This window comes from Hippocampus comes, unplaced genomic scaffold (assembly GCF_001891065.2).
Source record: "Hippocampus comes isolate QL1 unplaced genomic scaffold, H_comes_QL1_v1.1 scaffold7, whole genome shotgun sequence".
Classification (NCBI taxonomy): domain Eukaryota; kingdom Metazoa; phylum Chordata; class Actinopteri; order Syngnathiformes; family Syngnathidae; genus Hippocampus; species Hippocampus comes.
The window spans coordinates 5709632-5724480 of NW_017842060.1; the positions used below are offsets into that span (position 1 = coordinate 5709632).

The following is a 14849-nucleotide window of genomic DNA, read 5'->3' on the forward strand; positions in this document are numbered from 1 at the left end:
CAGTACCCCTTTCTCTCCCTCTCTCTTTTTTCGAAAGATTATTCTGTGACCTTTTCCTATTCTTCAGCCCCCACTCCCCCCTCCAAAAAAATCCTACCTTTGTTCATCTGAGGACCACTCAGACAGCTTGATGCTTAGCAATTTCAGATTTGCTCCAAATTTGTACAATACATACGGTAAATGTTAAAATGACCTCGCGTGCAATGATTTTCATTATTCAAAGATAATGCGCCAGATATTTTATTTTCTAAAAATGTGTCAATTTAATGAATGTAATTAAACAAAATTATCCTGAAGATAATAATAACAAGCGGCCCAGTGGATGACTGGTTAGCACGTCGGCCTCACAGTGGAGAGGTGCAGGGTTTGATTCCATCTCCGGCCTTTCTGTGTTTGCATGTTCTCCCCGTCCGTGTCTGTGTGGGTTTTCTCCGGGTGTTCTGTCCCCCCCACATTTCAAAACCATGTATTGCAGGTTAATGGAACGCACTGAATTGTCCCTCGGTGTGAGTGTGAGCGCGGATGGTTGTTCGTTCGTCTCTGTGTTCCCTGCGATTGGCTGGCAACCGGTTCAGGGTGCCCCCTGTCTACTGCATTAAGACAGCTGGGATAGGCTCCAGCACGCCCCGCGACTCTTGAGGATAAGTGGATTGGAAAAAGTGGATGCAGCGATGGAGATGTACAGATTCACATGTCACATTCATGACTTATCTTGATCTCAAATGCTCATATCACAAAAATCAGGCATTTCTGTCGAGAGGTTTTTATATTCACAACATGGCATGCAATAAATGTTGTCTAAAAATAAACTGATGAAAAAAATGAAATGCGGCCAAGATATTAGGAACACATCCCAGTGTTTAATCCTCATCTTCATCCTGTCCGCCTTCATCTTCATTCTTTTCCGACTCAGGCACCCACAGTTTGGAGTCGATGCACCTTGCCAGGTGATACTTGCCCTCCTGTGGAGACCACCACATCATCATCATCATCATCATCAGTACCCATCCACCTACTCGCATCAGGGTGCAGGTTGCCGATGACCTCGTGCAGCATCTCAATGTTCTTCTCATCGAAGCAACTCAAGTTGAGACTTTACAATAATTTTGTTACCCTGTTTACAATCCCTTGAACAATTATTGAAAAACTATTATTAGTTGACTTATACGATTTCAAAACTAGTAATCCATTAATTTGTTGTGTACAAGTAATAATGCGATGAGACGATGAATCATTTTTGTAGTTTCGCTGTCAGAACGGAACTCCAAAGTGGCCCATGCCAAAAAATTTTAATGCCCTTGCATTAGAGACTAGGCATGGCAGAAGCGCATCTCCACCATGGAATGGGCACTTGGATAAAAATAGTAGTAGTCACAATAATGCGTAACTTTCATTTCAACATGAATATTTAATATGATCGAACAATTTTATATTCAATAACATTTGCAGTCTTCTCCAGGCTAGTGAACCGCTACATCACCAATGACTATTTGTTTAACGCATTTCAACAGATATGTTTTATTTATAGAAATGACACATATATACATACATATATAAAAAAATTTTTTATAAAACTTGGAACAACAGTGTCCACATCAGGTGCCATTTTCACAGTACAGTACTTCAGAGTGATTTATGTGTGCATTGATTTCGCCTCAGGATACAAAAAAAAAAAAAAAAGAAATACTGACAGGGCAAAAACTTTCAAAGGCAGGATGTATATTCACAATGAGAACATGTCCGCCCCTTCAATGATGTCATGTATATTTAAAAAAAAAAAGTGGTTTTGCTAACATGCCGTCATAGTACTATCGTTGCATTTTAGCATGCAGTGAAGACAGCAGACAATTGAAAATAGCAAGCCTTGCTGAACAGCAGTCAGTTCAGTTGCATCCGGCACTATCCAGTATTACAATTTCATCTGTGTTTTATTATTGAAGGCTGAACTTTCTTATCGCAAAAACGGAAGTACTGTAGATATTCCTGACTCGAATCAGAAACACATGAGCCGCTGCAAGGTGCCAAAACGCTTCCTGGGAGGTGTTACTGTTGTGATAAACAGGAAAGCAAAAGGAATTCCTGCAGATACTTTATTACCTTTGGGACTAGTTGAGCTTCCTCTTTTTTATTTATTTATTTTTTTTGTCAGTGTTACACTTCAAAGAAATGGCGCTCATTTCACCAGAAATGTTTGACCATAACGAATGACGTTTCCTCTCCACTTTAAAAAGAAGAAGAAGAAACTTTAACTTTTCGCTTTTTAGGTCCTGAGCATGTGACCCTCTCATAATTGATTTCTTTTGGTTTTTTTGGTTTGTTTTTTCCATATTCTTAGCCCCCCCACTTCAAAAAAAAAAATCCATCTTTTTTTTAAAATCTCACTTTCATTTTCAATTCAGCCCCAAAGTCAACTCTCACTGTAATTTAGTAGTCTTGTCTATGAGGAGACCCCCCCCCCAAAAAAAAAAAAAAAAAAGTCTCCCGAACTCCTGCCCGAAAAGAAACAGGAAGTGTGCAATCTGATTTGAAGCGGTCATTTTCGGTTCATTTTGGCTAACGAACCACTCGTAAAGATTTTATCTGACTTGTACCAAATTTGAATGACGGCTACTAGACAGATGGGCGACAGTAAATTGTGATCCACTTAATCCAAACTTAACCAACGTGTGTGACCACTTGCAGCTTTAATCGACAGTGCATGTGATAATTTTTTTTCCTTTTCAGATTAAAAACATTTTGATTAGTGTTAGACATGAAAACGCGAGATCTCATAGTTATTTCTCATAGTGACGAAAATAATGAAACATGATTTGAAATGTTTATATTGTGCTTTTTACCACGCACATACAAAAGGAAACTGCTTTTCCTTGTCAAGAAAAAAGTGCAATTAATGTAGATTTTTTTTCATAATTTCAATCAGAGACAACATTCATAACTCAAAACACTCGTCTCTCAAATCATCTTTTCCCATTGAAATTAATGGAAGTGCCAAAAATCGACATCAACCTTCAATGCTTTTTTTTTAATTGGGAAAATGGCACGATAATCTTGTACATTATATATTTGTCATATTAACATAATTAAACTGAATGTACAGCACTAACGTGGCCACTTGGGGGGAGTGTAATACAGACATATGCAAGCCGTTGAAGTTACAACTCCTCAGCGAGCTGTAACATTAACCGTCAGAGGATAAAGAATCTATGCCGATCGTTATTGTTTTATTGCCTGTCTACAGGTATTGCTCCGCTGTTTCGAATCCCCCTTTCTTTAAGGGGTGAAACACAGCAACATGGATGCTACTTAAGGAGCCGTCGATCGGATTTTACATTGCTTGTGAGCATCACGCTAAGCGGGCTTTACCAACACAATGTGGCTGTCTTAAATACACATCATGTAGATGGCACGTCAGGTTATTCTTTTCTCAAGGCACCAGTGTATGAATGAAATGTAAAAAAAAAAAATTTTAAAAATCTGTAACCAGGAAGCTGCATCCAAATAAATGCACCAACCAGCAGCAGCAATCAATACCACTCACGTAATCCCCATTCGCTTCAACAACAACAATTCAAACACGGACCTCATATTGTCAGTGGGAGCTTTGTGCCGTCAATGGACTTTGTTCATCAACTTTGCACAAGTATGCATGCGTTTGGAGAAACGGCAACGCCTTTGTGCTCGTTCCATACCTCGCCCTTTACAACTCCCCAGCTGGGAGGGCCACGTGCGGGGTACGAAAACGCAACACGTCCTTCAGGCTGTATTGGCCAGTCCGGCTCACTCTGTAGTAATAGACGCACACCGCCGAGATGATGAGGACCCCAAGAGCGACCGCCGCTGCGACCACCGCGAAAATAATATTTAGGTAGTTGACTGCGAAGAGAGAGAATGAAAGGGTGACAAATTTAACATCGGGGAGAAGGAAAGTCAAGTACGAATACGGATGCATTGATGGATCAAATTAACCCTTTCGGGGACGGCGGTTACTTCAGTGGACATCTTAGGTTACAGGGTGCATGAAAGGGTAAAAAACACATCATGAGTGCAGTACTCTTGTCTTTGTGGAATTTAAAAAAAAAAAAAACTTCCACAATGTAACACTTTCAACCTTCAAGTCCTCTGAATCCTGAAACGTTAATCACGGAATTAACTGTACACATATATGACCTATAACTGTGTCATGTGAATTTTTGACTTTCAACCAGTTGTGCCAGAAATTATGAATAACCAACAAGCGAATCAGCATGACAGTAATTGTGCACATGGCCTTCAAGTATAAGTCATCAACTCACCCTGTACATCCACGTTAAATTCAACAGTGGTCATTCCCAATTTGTTGCTCATAGAACAGATGTACAGTCCTCGATGCTCCGTGGTGACCGAGTCCACCGAGAACACATCGCCGTCGAAGGTGGCGGCCGACGGGAGGGTCCACGTCACCCAGGGTCTTGGGTTGCCCTTGGCGGAGCAGTTGAGGTGAAGGGGATCTCCCACTGTGAGGCTGATCTGTTCTTCAGCAGGTCCGTTGAAGTGAGGCTTATCTGTGTGTCGATTGACGGGGATAAAAAAATAAAATAGTGAGATTGTTCTTGGCAAAAATGCTAAAGATCTGTATCCCTTGAGGATTTTCAGATAGTGATATATTGTTATGCCTGAGGTTCGAGGCAGTTTCAAAAAAGCCCTCTTTAGATTCATGATTAATCTCGCCAATTGGTGGGGGATCTTTGCACTCATAAAATGTGTTCTATGTCAATAATAAGCTAAAATATTTTGTCTTAGTGTGACGATAGAAAGTAGACCTAATTAGTAGAAAAGAGCTACAATCCAAAATTGCCAATGGTTTGTGCACACCGAGGCTTACATTGAAATGTGTGGAATTTTTCTCCTATTTTGGTGAAATCATTTTATTTAATTTATTTACAAATTTTTACTGCCGGAAGCCCGTTTCTGCCTGTGGATTTTTTTCTTTTTTTTTTTTGAATGACAGAAGACTAATTCCAGCAATCGTCATGGGATCGAACCCACGACCTGTGAGGTCAACATGCTAACCACTGGCTCACCGCGCGTGCGCATACACACACACACACACACACACACACACACACACACACAAAAACTGGCTTCTTACAATAAAAACAAAAAAAACTTTTTTTTTTGTTGTGGCGGAAATGGGTCATCATTTTTCAGAGGGTACCGATATTTGTGGCACATGCCATCAAACTTACAGTGAACATCGACGATGAGACGACCAGACTGAGCAATGTACAGCACACTATCGGGTCTCATGTCCAGCTGGGCGTGACACATATACTGGGCTCCATCGTTTTCTTTGGTAGCATTGATGACGTTGTTGAACTGTCTGTCAGCCGGCTTCTCCTCTGTGTTGTTCTTAAAGTGCCGCCGGGCGACTGCGTTTTCCCCTTGATAGAGGGTCAAGATGAGGTTTTTGAGAGGAGCAACTTTTTTCACGCTGCAGTACAGCACGAACTGTTGGCCCTCCACCATCGGCCCGGAGTGACCGACAAACCCCAGATCGACCTCTGTGGGAGGCTCTGCGAGGACACAAGGTGAAGAGGGGTTAAAATAAACAAAATGTTCCCATTTTGACCACTTCCCTTTATGATTATTGATGACGCATGGGGATAAGATAGTGTTAGGGAAGTTACTTCCGAAAATTCACTCAGCATAAGTAGTTATCGTCTACTGCAAAGTAATTTGCCATTATACAATTTATGAATTGGAATGCATTAACTGCAGACTTCAACAATGGCAAAATAACAAATTGTAAATTATAATCGTCTTAATTTTTTTCCCTCATGGAAAAAGCTGAGGTTTATCCCTGTTTTGTTAATATTTTTGATTTTAAAAAAACAACAATGCATTTATTATGGACATCGGGAATTTTAACCCATTCTTCCAGACGAAACTGCTTTAGTTATGTCATATTATTTGGGTATTTCATGTGTATGACCCTCTTCAAATTCATCTATAGTAATAATAATCTGACATGGGTTGAGATCTGGGCTATGTCTTGCTCACTCTAAAAAGCAGATTTTGTTTTGGTAAGACTTGCTTTTTTTTGTTTTTGATTCCAATGATTCCAAGCTGTCCGGCCCTGATGAAGCAAAGCAGGCCAAACTCAAAATGTCTCCTGCACCATACTTTACTGTCAGGGTGATGTTTTAAGATGATAAGATGAATTCCTTTTGAGCAAGGTGTGTAGTTTTGTGCTTTTTCCAAATAGTTTGGTCTTAGTTTTATAAGCCAACAACAAAAAAAGAGCACATTGACACTTCTCAGCGGTAGTGGCAAATATTTTTAAATCCCAACAGGCACTTATCATAGGTCCAAAAACGGTCAAGAAGAGGAAGGAAGTAAGATAGGTAAGAAAGGAAGGCCTTACGGTAGACGGTGATGGGCAGGGTGCTACAGCATTGGGATCCGTTGCCGTTGTTGTAGTAGCACATGACAAATGAAGGGTACACAACCATTTTGTCCACCGTCCACAAAATGGTGGTCCCGTCTCGTTGTATTTTGCCGACTGATTTTTCCAAACCAAACAACTTGTTGTGGCAAGCGTGTTGGCAAACGGAGCACTTGGCTGACGCCGACGTGCCAAACTTGACCGCCAGTCTGGGCGGATTGAATACAGGCTTGTCTGTGCAGTAGTCATCTGGAAAGCAAAGGGGATTTACAGTCGATAATTCAGGGATTCTTGGCAAATGTTGACGCCAGAACCTTCTTGAATTTGAATAACTCAGTGAAAGCTTGGAGATCAACTGGAATATTAATCGTTTTATGAAGACACTGAAATACGCGAATGGAAATAGACATACAGTAGTGCCTCGCAGTGGCACTCTCCCTCCCCCGTTTTAATTATCAAAGTTGTTTACTTCTTTTTTGACAGTTGATAATATGAAAATAAGCGATGCTGGCAGGCTTTCTTCTCCCCGTTCCCCATCAACTATGCGCCGTCACGTCATCAAAGTTCTTGGTGAGTCACAATTTATTGTTGCCTTTAGTCTGCTAGCTTAATGCTGACAGAAAATGGGAAACGCATACTGTATATTGCCCTTTAAGCAGCTGATAATTTGAACATTAATGGTGCAGCAACACATTTAGGCATTCGACGTAACACTGCTCACTCATATAGATTTTTTATCCTCTGCCAAGAGCTGAGAGGAGCCGAAACATGTCTAATGCCTTGCGCAGACATCCCTGTACAGTATGTTGTCTGTTTTTAAAGCTCTTTTAAACTCTTACTTTAACTGTGGTTAACTTGATCTTTATACACTTGCACAGTTGATAAATGGTTTGATTCTTCATTTTGACAAGATTCCTTCCTTCCCTAGTTGTTTGACACTTCCGCTATGTGTTGTCAAAAGTAGAGCGTGGGTGCAGCAGTTATTATTGTTCCTGTTTTGTAGTGGAAGCAGTTCACTTCTTTGAACATTGTTTGTGAAAGTCATGCAGTTTCATCTTCGTCAAGTATCCCTCAGCCCGCTTCCTCCTTCGCCACGCGTTTGTCACATGTTGTCATAATTTATGGTCATAGTTCATCTTTTTCGACTCGGGTGAGAATTGGGTGTCGCCCCCCACCCCAAAAAAAAATGCATTTAAAACTTTGCCTGCGAGAAAGTTTAAAGGTGTTATGATGGCAAACAGTTTGAACCCCCGCACAGAACAACAATTCATTTCATTATTACCGGTAATCACCCAGTGGCATTTTTATTGTACAATGGAATACATCTTCATTTATAGTGGCGAAATCATTACATTGAAAACAATTTCATTACGCTCTGTTGTTTAACTGAAGAATCTTTCCCAGTTCATCTTAACCTCCAGGGAAGCTAAAGTGTCTTTCACTTACCACAGCCGAACACATGGAAGTCAGTCAGAAAGCCAGACAGCGAAATAGCAGCCCAAAATACGTAACAGGAAAACATTATTTCTAGTTAGTTGCTGAGTCGCCTGGGTAAAAGACAAAAACAAGAGTGCAACCTCTTGCTCAAGCGGAAAGCTTATGAGCAAAGTAAAAAAGTGAAAGTAACAGCCCCGGACTTCACCACACCCCTCGATTCGAGGGGGGAGAATAGCGTTCGGATGCTGGAAGAATGCGTCAATGGGGGTCACGTGACTCGGGAGAGAAAATGAACGAACGGTCCCGGAAAAATTTGTCTTTTTGGGAAAGTCTGCTTCTTCCCAAGACTGAATGACTCACAGTCACAGAGAAGGACTGAAAAATCCCCCCCGACACACACACACACACACACACACACGCACACACACACACACACACATACACACACACACACACGCGCGCACACACACACACACACACACACGTATCAAGCCTTACAATGCTAATCCTATTTTTACTCTGGAATTTCAAGTGCTTTCACACCGGCTGGCAGAGCTCCAGCTTCCCTTATCACATTCTTTCTGAGAAGCCCCCCCTCCCCTCTCTCACGTTTACAGGAAAACACGCGCTCTCGTCTCAGCCTCTACACACTCCCCAAGCATTGAATGTCCAGAGGCAATGTGGTGAGGGGTACCGAAATGAAAAAGGTTCTCTGAAATGGTAACTTTAACCATTTGTGAAAGGAGTACGACGCAAAATGATGTGACCCAAATTCATTTTTAAAGCCACGCATTACTGTATATGGTTAGAGGAGGGCAGTAAGAAGAGGTTTTGTTTTTGCTGAACTCTTACTCTTTTGCTACACGAATGCAGACACATTGTCAGGAATCAATCTTAATCATGAATTGGATTAAGATGACATTGTCCTGTCAAGTTTCTTATCAGACCGGAGTGGTTCTCCGATTGGCTGCACAGTTTCCAGCCAGCAAGTCGTCTGCGTCCTGAGGCGCGGCCCGTAGACTGTCCAACATCACGTCCGCGTCCTTCAGGGCGTAGAGCATTAACTCCGACACGACCGGAGCGGGCAACCCCGGTAAGGCGGCCACCTTGGCGCCTGATGAGAGCGACGCCTCTCGCACCAGGGACGCTCGCAGGGAGTCGGGGGCCGAGTCGGCGGTGCCGCTGTGGTTGCTCCTGCTGCTGTGCCTGCGGGGACAGTTGTTGTAGTAGCGGTTGCGGTAGTTGGACGAGCCGCGCGAGACGGGCGGTTTGAGCAAAGAGGGCCGGCCGTTGGTACGGAGCTGCCGGTGCTTCTCGATGAACACGTGAACCGCCAGCACGCCCACCATCTCGGCCAGGACGAAAGACAGCGCCCCGAAGTAGAAGGACCAGCCATACGAATAGCTCTTCTTGTTGTCGCTCTGGCTGGGGTCTCCGGAGTTGGCCGATATGTACACAATGATGCCAATGATGTTGCTCAAACCTGAAGAGTGACATGTGGGGAGTCAAGAACAACAACAACAACAAAAAAGCCTAAAGCAGGGGAAAAATATCAACAATAAGACTAGTTTTTAGTCTTTTCCCTTCCCTTGCAACCCCTGAATAAGCCACTCCTTTTTTGATAGTGGGCATATGAACATATGGGAGTCCTGCTCAAATGATAGGTACGCTCTGAAAACAGTTCGCTTGAAAAATAACTCAAATCCGGGCTCGGGCCTTCCTGTGTGGAGTTTGTATGTTCTCCCCATGCCTGCGTGGGTTTTCTCCGGGTACTCCGGTTTCCTCCCACATTCCAGAAACATGCGTGGCAAGTTAATTGAACAGTGTGAGTGTGAATGGTTGAACATCTATGAGTGTCCTGCGATTGTCTGGCAACCAGCTCAGGGTGTGTACCCCGCCAGTTGCCCGAAGTCCACGACACACGCCCGCGACCATCTTGAGAACAAGTAGTTTGGATAATGGATGGATGGATGGATGTGTCAAAAAGTGACTGACCTAACTTTTGGCGGGGCGGGTTCATTTTGCGGTATGTTTTGTACACAACCACCAAATGGGGGGGGGTTTAGTTAACAGGGGCCAGTGCGCTACTCAATTCAAGTCAACAGCCATTAGTGCACAGACCTTGTAAATACAACAACAAAAAAAGTCAATCGCTACTGCGCAGAAATCCACCCCCCCCCCACCACTACCACTTTAGTGTGTGTGCGTCCCTCACCTGCAGATACGAAGAGAATGCCTGCCGTCAGGATGACGTTGTAGCGTGACTTGTAGAACTCGCTGGCTGCCACGCACACACCTCCAAGGAATAGCAATCCCACACTGAGGATGGGGAAGAGGCTGGATGCTCGCACCGCCCCTGAAAGGGATAATTCTCTTTACTAGCAATGAAGCAGAAAAATCTTAAAAGCTACCTCTTCTTTTTTTTTTTTTTGCACAGAGATCCTGCAAAAGAGTTGCATCGGAGCATCAGCGTCAGGTCTGACATGAAATACGTGTAAATGAGAGTAAGTCAGGCGCAAACTTGACTTACTGTTTTTTCTCCCCTTCCTCCTACCTTGTTTTTCTTTTTCACCTCAGAAAATCAGGGTACCGTTCTGCAACGTGTCAGGCTTCTCTGTCCTGTCTCCCTCTGATGGTCTTTTTTTTTTTTTCAATGTCTCTTGAATGCTTTGTAACTGTTGAGTGAATTTCGTTGCTCTCTACTCATGCGCGTGCAACAACAATAAATTAGAATCCGTTCAATTTCCAATATAGTTTTGGAGTGCCTTTTGAAACACCCTGCATAATATGATGGGAGCACAGCGACTACTCACGCAGCAAATATTCTGCGGCATCCTGCTCGTAGTCCGCATCTTCTGCAAAGTGATCGATGTCTTTGCAAACTCCTCGGAATGTTCCTGCAGAGAAGCAAATGCCAATGTAAACGTTTTTGATCATGTTAGAGTACCCCGCTCTGTTATTTTATAGCACGACACACTTTCACTTTCATTTTTTTTTTCTCGCTTTGACCCCGTCCACTTTGTATGCTCCCTCCCTCCAATCCTGACTTGCGTCATGCTTAATGGGATGTGCATCATCTGATGCACTTTGGTATTGATGTCCCTGTTTGGCCTCAGTTCTGCTCCAAAGTTGGCTTCAAAACCTTTTTTTTTTTTTAGCTTTAGATAACTTTTCAGAATAACTCATGAGACAGTTTTGTATAAAATCTGAACAAATGTGCTGCAGGCTTCAACTGCACTCGTTTAATACATAGGAACATTCCTCCTTGTTTTGTTTTATCACGTGCACACTCGAAACTCGAACTTTGCTTGCTGCTCGCGATGCCTTTTGACCCCCCCGCCCCCACACACACACACATGCATCACATGCGGATATATTGATGACTATGTCCCTATGCGCAACACCAATCGACCGGAATTGATGACGTGGGCTCTATCATCATGGTTACCAAAACAAAAGTCATTGGGTGGCTGCAACTTGTGAAAAATCGTCGTGGAGAAAAAATGACCATGTACACTTTTCTTTATATTTAAGGTTGTTAAAATGACAATGGCTACGACTCCATCCCATATGCATTTTTGCACTTTGAAGCTTGTTCATTGCAAAAGGAGAGGTTGAAATAAAAAAATATATATATAAAATAATAATAACAACATACAAAGTCAAGCATAATTATACAAATACACGCCCCAAAAAATGAAGAGGCCATTCCAAGTAAGTTAAATAAATAACTATTAATTCAGTAAAGAATATAAGATAATAGCAATAATATTCATACAGTTACACAATTTTAATGATAATAATCGTATTGCATTAAAAAAAAAAGAATGTTATATAATAAAATCAGTCTAATTTATTATTTATTTATTTTTTAATTCTTGCCTTCAGTGCAGCAGGTCCTCCACAGGCCAGAGTGGGTGAGCACCTCCTCGTTCTTGCGGACTGTCTCGTTGTCGCCCAGGTTCTTGGAGCGGCACATCCCGCGCGAGTACAACCAGTAGTCGGTGCCCACGGCGATGGTCATGAGGCTGAAGGCGCAGAAGGCCCCGGCCGTAGTCATCAGCATCATCACCCCCCGGTTGCACAGCCTCATGCCTCCCCGCCCTCCCAAAAAAACTGTTGCCTTTTATCTCAACTTGGCTTCACTTGCTTGAATGCCCGGTCAACTTTTCGATGCATCTTTCGCAGGTAAACATTGCACTTCTTTGCATTGCAATCTTCGGCGGTCCTTGGAAATGTCACCTCCAGATCCCCAAAAAAACATACACCCGATGGAATTCTTTCAGCAGATGAGACGGAAAGTAAGTACGGCAACCTCTCGCTATGCGCACATGCTCTGCTGTGATGGCGATGCTGCTCAATAATCATTGTAGCATGCACCCCCTGCCCTATTTGTGTGTGTGTGTGTGTGTGTGTGTGTGTGTGTGTGTGTGTGTGTGTTTCTGTCACTATCCTGGTCTCGTTGAGGACAAGCAGTATAGAAAAAGGCCAGATGGATGGATGGCTCAGACACAAGAATCAGAGGCAGAAAACTCGTCATACTTTTAATGTCGATGCCTAGCGCGCAGGTAACGATGGCGCATGCAACATGAGAGTAGCAATTGTTACACAGGTCAGTTGATATAAAAGTCATCCAACTCTTCCTCTTGCCTTTTGCATAGTAGACATTAATGTTCCCCGCATTTTTTTTTCTTCTTCCTCTGTTCAAAATGGTCACTGATGGGAAGGTGGGGGCTCAAAAACCACTTAATCAATGAGAGCTGCAAACCGAGTTGAACGGGCCTCTTATAGCTCCAAATCGGCTAAATGACCATCAAACTTTGAGGCCGTTCTCCACCTACGTGCAATAGTAAGCCTCCATTTTCACATCGGCCATCTGTCTAAAATACCCGCTTCCGATCGGGGCACGTTTTGGGTGAAGTGGTTAAAGTTTGTCAGACGTCAAGCCCTGGAAGTAAAATTCATTTTCAACAAGTATAGATGCATTTACAAAAGTGAGTGAGATTTCAGTTGACTCCTTCAAACGAAGCTCCGAAAGACAATTCCCAGAAGGCCTCTTATGGACTTATATCGTATGGAAGTACATCTGTGCCAAGTTTGAATTTCTTAAGACTTCTATCATTATTATTATTATTTTTTAGATGTTTTCTTCTTCTACACCAAATTTTTTGATGGGGGGGCGGGGGGGGATAAGGCCCGTCCGATTTAATCGTCAGATTTTAGCCAATTGTTCTTCCCTTTAAAAAAAAATAATTCAGGCTTTAACACAAGACAACAAAAAACAATTTGTTGTTGATTTTTTTTTAACCAACCAATTTTCCCTTTTGTTCTTCTAGTTAAAATAATTTCATTCTATATTTTCACATTAATCAGCCGATCAATTGGTTATCGGAAATTTACGATCCCAAAAATCGGAATCGGGCCCTAGCCCAAAATTCTATTTGAACTTCACTCAGAAATTCAAAAGCAGCACTTGGAACTCTAATAAAAATAAAATAAAATAAAAAGCAGGTAGTGCTAGGCGCTGTTATGAAACCAGTCAAAACAGTCGAGGAGGTGCTTGTGAGAACAACCTCTCACTGGAGTCCATTCTTATTTACACATACACCGAAACACATACAGAATAATAACAAGTACAACTACTTCTAGATGTTCATTGCACACAATCTCATGAGCTCCTCGTCACTGACTCTGGTCAGTTGTGTCCAAAAAGTAAAAAAAAAAAGTATTAATGAAGTAAAAAATACAAATTGGCATGCATGAGAGGAGCTGCACCACAAAGACAGTTCGAGCACTATAGGTGAGCGCATATATTCGCCGGAGAGGAGACAAGAGATGGAAGGTGGTGTGAATTCAAGAACCCTTTTCTGGGAAGAGTCGCTTTTGCATTTGTGAGCCCTTTTCACATTAAATCGAGCCATCGCCTCCGCTCTCAGCCGACGCGCGGGGAAAATACACGAACATACCTAGTAAGGGCCAAATTACGCTTGATAAAATCTATCGTCACAGGAGCTCGGATGGGCAAATCCTGTCCGTATTTGTTTTTTTCTTTGGCTTTTTTGTGGGGGTGACATTTATTCCAGAAGCAGCAGTCTCAACAAAGGTTGTTTCAGAGCATGGAGAGTTCACCGGAAGTGACATCAGGCGGTGTACCAATACTTTTGACCACTAATCACAATTGAGGGTGATGAGAAAATTGCTTTAGTAGTTCAATTTGGTTGACAAGCCATTGACAAATTGACAACGAATCAATGATCACATTAATAAGCAGTGTTATTCAGACTTTTTACTAATATTAAACATGTATAAATATCCAATAACACCATTTTTTTAATGAACATTTGGGCCAACTACGCTACTGTACTTTAATTACGTCATGATAGTGGTACTCACGGAGCTCAGTCAATTTATTTTTTTTAGGTGGTAAAAGTTTGACAACCACCGCTTTAAAGGATGAACTGCTTGCACGTTCAATGAAACTGACAGCATTTGAATAACTGTTGCGCTCGTCTTTCCCTTATTTCCAATGGAAGGGGGAGGGCCACCTTGGAAGTGACACGCAGGAGGGTGTAGCCAATCTAAAGCGATTTCAATAAAAGTAAAGCTCATCTAGTAAGAGCGCAGGCTGTCTGATGCCACCGCGAAAAAGGGCCCATTTGGAAGACAAGACATGCTATTTAGTTCAGGACGAAAATCCGGACCACCCCGTTCCTGTCCCACCCTCAACTACGCGCTGCACAGACACGTCCATGTTTGCATCTGAGTGTGTTTTTGTGCATCTGAGTGTGTTTTTGTGAGAGCAAATAACATACATGACATTATTGATCATGGAATGTTCATGACCCCACTATGACGAGAAGGAAATAACAAACGTGCCTGGTGCCGGCAGATCAATACATGTACATACGCTGCGACATTGTTCATCGCTGCCCTCCGCGTTGACAAGCTGACACTGAACTCCTGAAAACACACATATATATATATATAT

At 42.5% G+C, this 14849-nt stretch overlaps 2 protein-coding genes and 1 long non-coding RNA gene across 3 annotated transcripts; 1 reads left to right on the forward strand and 2 right to left on the reverse strand.

The window, feature by feature from the left end:
* Window positions 1-2173: 2173 nt before the first annotated feature.
* Window positions 2174-8250, reverse strand: LOC109511120 (immunoglobulin superfamily member 10-like). The gene is made up of 5 exons (XM_019861897.1): window positions 7871-8250; window positions 6404-6673; window positions 5226-5552; window positions 4293-4541; window positions 2174-3873 (listed from the first exon to the last, which is right to left on the reverse strand). The coding sequence occupies exons 1-5, from the start codon at window positions 7944-7946 to the stop codon at window positions 3698-3700; spliced, it is 1098 nt and encodes a 365-aa protein (XP_019717456.1). The 5' UTR covers window positions 7947-8250; the 3' UTR covers window positions 2174-3697.
* A 71-nt stretch (window positions 8251-8321) lies between these two features.
* Window positions 8322-10835, reverse strand: LOC109511122 (voltage-dependent calcium channel gamma-3 subunit-like). The gene is made up of 3 exons (XM_019861898.1): window positions 10675-10835; window positions 10077-10217; window positions 8322-9344 (listed from the first exon to the last, which is right to left on the reverse strand). The coding sequence occupies exons 1-3, from the start codon at window positions 10796-10798 to the stop codon at window positions 8803-8805; spliced, it is 807 nt and encodes a 268-aa protein (XP_019717457.1). The 5' UTR covers window positions 10799-10835; the 3' UTR covers window positions 8322-8802.
* On the forward strand, window positions 9272-12288 carry LOC109511123 (uncharacterized). The gene is made up of 3 exons (XR_002167251.1): window positions 9272-9525; window positions 10299-10365; window positions 11750-12288. It is a non-coding gene; the product is annotated as an uncharacterized LOC109511123 (long non-coding RNA).
* Window positions 12289-14849: the final 2561 nt, after the last annotated feature.

Bases quoted from the DNA above. Each gene is read 5' to 3' on its own strand.
- LOC109511120 (XM_019861897.1), bottom strand. From the start codon at position 7,946: ATGTTTTCCTGTTACGTATTTTGGGCTGCTATTTCGCTGTCTGGCTTT. The intron at 4,542-5,225 runs GTAAGTTTGATG...ATCGACACACAG, and splicing joins TCTCATCGTCGATGTTCACT to ATAAGCCTCACTTCAACGGA. The intron at 3,874-4,292 runs GTGAGTTGATGA...CTCTCTTCGCAG, and splicing joins ATTTAACGTGGATGTACAGG to TCAACTACCTAAATATTATT.
- LOC109511122 (XM_019861898.1), bottom strand. From the start codon at position 10,798: ATGATCAAAAACGTTTACATTGGCATTTGCTTCTCTGCAGGAACATTC. The intron at 10,218-10,674 runs GTGAGTAGTCGC...TATCCCTTTCAG, and splicing joins TGCCGCAGAATATTTGCTGC to GGGCGGTGCGAGCATCCAGC. The intron at 9,345-10,076 runs GTGAGGGACGCA...GTCACTCTTCAG, and splicing joins CATTCTCTTCGTATCTGCAG to GTTTGAGCAACATCATTGGC.